General features: G+C 40.1%; 1 protein-coding gene across 1 annotated transcript in view; it reads left to right on the top strand.

Moving 5' to 3' along the window:
- The first annotated feature begins 952 nt into the window (after window positions 1–952).
- CSTF3 (cleavage stimulation factor subunit 3) overlaps window positions 953–6,617 on the top strand; it is an 87,566-nt gene continuing 81,901 nt past the window's right edge. The window contains exons 1-3 of the mRNA XM_019519963.1: window positions 953–985; window positions 3,358–3,459; window positions 3,590–3,685. Coding sequence (XP_019375508.1) covers window positions 953–985; window positions 3,358–3,459; window positions 3,590–3,685 — 231 coding nt within the window. The remainder of the gene's footprint in view (window positions 986–3,357; window positions 3,460–3,589; window positions 3,686–6,617) is intronic.

Raw genomic sequence — 6,617 nt, 5'->3', positions numbered from 1 at the left:
GTTTGTGGGGGGTGTAAGTCCCTCAGCACAGCTTCCCTTGCCATATGCCATGTTCTGCCTGCTGCAACCCACCCCCTCCCGGCAAGCACAGCCCACACTGCTGCATGCCCTCCTTCAACTCCTCCACACAAAGCCCCCACTGCTGGTGGCAATAGCAGGCAGCATGTCCTCAGGGTGCTCTTGGCCAGAGCAGGCAGAGCCCCTCCAGCAGTGCATAGCTACAGCAAATCCTGGGGGCTGTATATGGCAGCACAGAGCTGGCCCAGCCTGCTGGTGCATGCTTTTGGACCAGACCAGGCTAGCTCCATGCCAGTGTGTGGGGCTTGCAGCACTGCAGGCAGGAGCCATGTGCAGCCCCCAGGAGTTACTGGAGCCATGCACTGCAGAGGGCTCTGCTTGCCCCAGCCAGGAGTGCCCTGAGGGCCTGCTGCGGCTGCTGAAGACAGGCTGTGCACTGTGTGGTGGGGGGGCCACACTCACCCATAAACCCTACGTACAACCCCACGCCAATCCCCCATTCCTGTCACCAGGAGCTCCCCTTTCCACACACCAGCTACATCCCAGGAAATTGCACAATATTAGGTGACTGTGCAGTCATGTTTTATGCTGCAAAATTTTACAGGCGCATAATTGCGTAATTCCCTGGGGTGTACTTAGATTCTATGTTACGTATGAACAATTAAAATTGAGCAAAACTGCTTTATCTTTAACCCTAGATGAGGTGGTGTTAAAGTTGGAGAGGTAGATGTTTGCATTGTTGTCAGCTCATTCACACGTAACGGAACAGGACAGTTTCTGCCTTTTTGGATACAGCTCCAAATGTACGTGTGCATTAGGGGTGTGTGAATTGGGCTGCATTTGATTCGGCTGAATCTGAAGAGTCGATGCTGATGTTGGCCATAGACACATCTTTAAGTGTTTGGTGTTTTTTTTTTTTTTTCTACATACGTTGATGTATCAGGCGCGGCTCGTGAACGCTGAGATGGTGAGGTGGATGGAGTGTCTTGCAGGAGCACGGGGTGGGCGCTCCACATGCTCGGCAGGGGACCTGGAAGTGAACCGGAAATGCTTCTGGTCCACTTCTGAGTCTGCTGCCAAGTGCACAGGGAACCCCAGGTGCTCCCCCCAAGACCCAGGAGGCACCAATTGCTGAGCTGGGGAGCATGGGGGGGTGGTCCCTCACGCGTGCTCTGCAGCAGTCAGCAAGTGGATTGGAAGTGCTTCTGGTCCACTTCTGGGTCCACTGCCAAGTGCACTGGGGACAACCGCCCCCCTCCCCGGTGGGACGCTCCGTCTGCCCCAGCAAATCAGCATTCACAAAGTTGCCTGGTACCTTGAGGTATGTAGAAAAGAAAATTAAAGGTGTGTCTGTCTGAATCATCGAAGCTCTCTGTATTGATTTGGAGGGTTCCTATTTGATTTGGAGAGATTAAAGGGTCTCCTGATTCGATTTGGATTTGGAGATGTGGCTGCTGACTCGGGCTGATCTCCACTGAATCGAGTCAGTGACTGAAGGTTCACACAGCCTTAGTATCCATCCTTGACTGTGGACTTTTGCTTTAGTAATGGTTATAAATGAGCCCCTTTTGGTTCGTAAGGAGAGATGATGGCTATTTTCATAACCAAGCATCACATTTTTTGCCATTCTAGGTTTGTACTAGTATGGATTTGGGGTCATCTTATGCCTAGTTCACAGTTTATAAATTTGTTTTTGTTTCTTATCTAGTACTATAATTCTCTGTATGGTCAGTTGTCAAGTATTTAAATATACAAAAGTGTACACTTCAGATTGCAGGATAGATAGCTTTAAAAAACCCCAACTAAAATAAACATTTTTGTCATTTTAATAATAAAGTCAAGCTATTTGTTATCCCCTGTCACTCATACACATGAATCGTACTGAAATTTGTCCAGTACTTGGGCTGAAGTTTGTCTATCTGAAAGTTTAAGTTTATCTTGTTTTGAAAATTTATCAGCTTCGTTTAAGACTCTGTCCTAGTAAAGAAAACTTGTAGTTACCTTGCTTAGACAGAGTTGCAGCAAAAAAGGGTGCACTTTCAAGGGTTCGTTTTACTGTTGGCCGTTACAAAAGTCTGCGTGTTCATTGTTGATAATATAACATTGATGGAACAATTTGAAAAATTCTTACTAAACTTACCATGTTTTCCTTTAAATTTATAGGTGTGCATTGGGGTTGCTTACAGATGTAACACCCCCTCCCCCCCCCCCCCAAAAAAAGCAGCACTTTATTTTAAACTCTGCATGTGCCCGTGCTGAGCACAGCTTATGCCCAGACGAGGCATTGTGTTTAGTTGGACCCGGCTTGCCCAATGACTATAGACCAGGCACTTCAGCAGGGTTTTTATGATGCATTTATCTAATAGCTGATTGAATCATCTTTAGATGAAAGCGCTAAAAAGCCCTGCTGAAGCACCTGATCGATACAGACATTGCAGAATATGGTCAAACTAACAAGCTGCTGCTTCTGGTAAAGCATATTTTTTTGTTTTGTTTTGGTGTTTTTTGGGTGTCCATTCCCCCCACTGCCCCCATCTACCAGCACCCTGGCTGGCTTAAAGAAAGGGTTGGCAACCTTTGTGCCACACCAGGCTGCTGGTTATTATCCAGCCCCTTCTGCAGGTTCACACCTCCCAGGAATCAGTAGAGGTTGCAAGGCCAACAGATAGATAGAATAAGGCAGGCGGTAAGATCCTGGGGATGCCTCGTCTGCTGCAGCAGAGAGAATAAGCTAAGCTCTGGTTTAAAGAATTGATGTAATCATGGCTATGCCAACAGAACAAAACAGCTGTAAAGCTAGGAGCTTGTAAACTCTAAACTGAATTATTTTAGGCTTTCCTAAGAACAAAACATGAAGGAAAATACAGTTCTCAAATTGCATGCAGGCCTGTGAAATTACATCTGTGGAGAAGTGAGGGAATAAAATAAAATTACATCTTCACTTGTATCAAAGTCTGCTTTTTGATAGTATTGTTCATGCTCAACAATCTTGTCAGATCTATAGCAGTTTATGATGTAGAAAATATATTGCTTACAGTATGTGCACTAATATGGGCATGCTATTTTTGTAACTTGAACTGTTTTCCATTTAAAAATTAAACGTAGAATTCACTCTTACATATTCAGTACTTTGCTACTGAGTAGTGCATTGTAAATGCAATGAGAACTTGCTTTGCATTAAAAAAATGCTCTCTTTCAGTGCATCTTCTAAAATGGCAAGGTATTTTTGTATATCCAAAGATATTTAGCATGCATGAAATAACTGGCATTGAGCTTCTTGACTGCTATGTGTAATCTTATGCCTTTGCTTTTTTTCTTTTTGTTTATTTCTTTTTTTAGGCTGCTGAATATGTCCCAGAAAAAGTGAAAAAGGCTGAAAAGAAATTAGAAGAAAATCCATATGACCTTGACGCTTGGAGCATTCTCATTCGAGAGGCACAGGTTTAGTGACATAGGATTAAATTTCCTTATCTATGGGTCCACTCACACTATTTGGTTCTGGAGTAAAATCAATATATACATTTACATAAATCATAATACTGTAAATGCTGTTTTGATTTTCAATTTTTAGAATCAACCTATAGACAAAGCACGGAAGACCTATGAACGCCTTGTTGCCCAGTTCCCCAGTTCTGGCAGATTCTGGAAACTGTACATTGAAGCAGAGGTTAATATTTTAACATTCTTTCTTATATAACATTTAAGAGAAGTTTAAGCTTACACTCTGAACGTAACTGAGTTAGGTACATAAACAAATAGAGGTAAAGGAGGGCATTAAACGTATCTTGCCTTTATTTTGTAAAATAGGTGCAAAGGAATAATTAAAATGAATTCTAAAATATTTGGGTCTTTTTATGAGTTGATGATTGTTGCATTATGGAATTGCAACAACATTAAAACAGTTTCAATGGTATTGGAGTGCTTTAGCCTTTTATTTACTTGTCATGTGTCAATTTATTGCCTCCTGTGTCATTTATTTAGAACTCATTTTTTTTGTTCATACGTACAACTTATTTGAATGGTTTTTATGAGTGTGTGGATCTTTAATAATTTTGCTTCCTAGTGTATTTTTGAATGTTTCTGAATATAGTTTTTGCCAGAAGGGTGTGGGAAGGAAGATTTCTGATATTACAGTTCTTGAAAATGCATGGTTTTTCATAAGCAATGACTAAATCTCTTAAAGCCAGCAAACTTACAAGAGTTTATATAACTATTCTGTTATGTCTCAACCACAGATGCTTTTTTGTTCCCACTTATATAGATTAGTCTAATATTTATTTAATGATGCCATGACATTCTTTTTATTTTTTTTTAATGTTTTATTTCTATTTGATAGCTTATGCACATGCTTTTCATAGGCATTTTTTAAAAGTTTTTAAAATAGAAATATTCCACAAATTCAACTCTTCAGATGCAGAAGGGTTTATTCCTGAGAGAAGAAATAAGTTAGCTGAGCCTTTTTTTTAAAGAAAAAAATATTTTATCTGGAATTTGCTGAAGTGGCAGCAGTCAGAGTAACAAGCCACATAGCTGAATCTTTTAGATAAATAGGTATTCTAAAGGTAATACAAAAAAGATAGGAACCATGGGGAGTCCATTGTAATTGCAAATTAATTGGATGTATTGCTGCTTATAGTTGGGTGTAAAGTGTGAAACATATTTCAGCATTAATCCTTAATATATCCTACACTTGGCCCTGTAATATTTTATAAGTTGGAGAGTGTAGTGTTGCTGATAGAATGCATATCTGTGGTGTGTATACACCAACATTAGGTTATGAGTTTTCCTCTCGGTTTTTAGGTTTAGATCCCATATTTGGGTTCATTACCTGGCCTTTCCCACCCATGTATACCTCCTTGCTAGGTCTAGCCTTCAGCTCAGGGTTTTTCAAAGCATCTTATTATCTGGGAGTAGTTTAGAGCTAGTAGTGTTCATTAATATCTCCCTAAAACAGAGGTAAATGAGACCTCCTAATCTCTGTGCTGCCTTACAGATCTTTCACCAGAAATTGCTTTTGCATTATTTCATAAATCTCATGCCACATTTTTCTTTTAACTTTTTTGCACAGCTATTATGACAAGATACCTCTTCCGAATTTTAACAATACCTTTAATTTAATGGAAAATCCAGGGGTATTTACCAGCATGAGGATCAGTTAGGTTAGGGCAGTGGTGCCCAACCTTCTAACCCTGTTGGTTGGATGAATGACAGTCCGCAGGCCAGATTCCATGCATACTTGGTGCTATGGGTTGGTCTGTGGGCATCGTCTCTGTACTGGTGTGATTTCTTTTGTTGGATGTGGCTGTGGAGTGACCCACTTGCCATGTTCTGGACAGGGCCATGTTTCCTGGCCTGTGAGACTTCCCATGGGTCCAGAAATTTGACAGCAGAGGAGCAGCAATTAATGCCAGATTCCGCTTTCCCTCTGCCAAATTTCTGGACCTGTATGGAGTCTCATGGGTCAGATGACATGGCTCTGTGGTTCAGAGGTTGACCACAACTGTTTAGGGTACAAAGGAAGATAAGCTTTTCTCCAACAAGGTACACAAACTGAGTATTGCTGTAATGGGATTTGGCATAAAGTAATTTTAGAGATGCTTATGGTGTATTTTAACCATATTTTATCTGGAGCATAAATGGGATGTAGAATTCTTTCATTAAAAAAGATGGAAAATTCCATCTGTGGATTTTAGTGTTTCGACATGGGGGGTCCTGAGTGTGTTACACATCAAGCTTTCCCTCTTAGAGCAACCTTACATGTTTAAACCAAAATTCTGTTTTCAAATTTGGCTTGCAGTATCTTTCTTTCTTGCTAACTTTCTCTGTAACTGCTTACAGAGTAATAGAACTAGAAAACCTACAGTGTTTGATTTGGCCTTTTCAATACTATAAGTTCATTTTGTAGGCATTATTTTATGTGAAATTGATTATTTTTGTCCATTCCAACTGTCTCATGTGGAAAAAAAAAAACATATAAATCGGATTACTTGGCGGTATTGCCAGAGTGTTGCTTTATGATGTTTCTTGTATGCTCGTAATCTAAGGCCTTAAAGCAAATTCAAATGGAACTATTCTCAAAAGTTTTGAGCAATGTAGTTGAAATTTACTCGAGACAAGTTTGTTAGGGTGACCTGAGATGGACTAGAAGAGTTAGTTTGAGGTTTCTTTATTGCTGCTTTATAACAGAGAGAGAGAACCCTAAAACTTTTTTTTCTGCTTGTTAATTGTTTTGATCCTGTCAGAAATTACCAGTTTAGTCTTTCTGTTTTGGTTGAAAGTTTCTCTAGGATGGTCCAAAAAAGAAGCCCTTTCCAGCCTGGAACTGGAGATGTTGAGTCTGTCTAAAGTTCTGAGGTCTTCGGGCTTCCTTAGCCTACACCTTTCCTCAAAGGCCAGATATGATGATTAATCCAAAAACACAAACATAACATTTTTCCTCTTTAAAAAAATTCTTTATAGTTTGCTTTTATGCATCACTGAGAAGCAAAAAGTGGAAAACAGTTCTTTTGCAAGTGGCCGTTAACACTAGTGAATGTCTTTGTTAAACTTAAAAAAAAAAAAAAAAAAAAAAAAAAAAAAAAAAAAAGGAAAAAGAAAAA

Source organism: Gavialis gangeticus, unplaced genomic scaffold, assembly GCF_001723915.1.
Source record: "Gavialis gangeticus isolate Ggan-Ray unplaced genomic scaffold, GavGan_comp1, whole genome shotgun sequence".
NCBI lineage: Eukaryota > Metazoa > Chordata > Crocodylia > Gavialidae > Gavialis > Gavialis gangeticus.
Note: the sequence above shows the minus strand (reverse complement) of the source record. Positions and strands in the feature narration are given on the sequence as shown.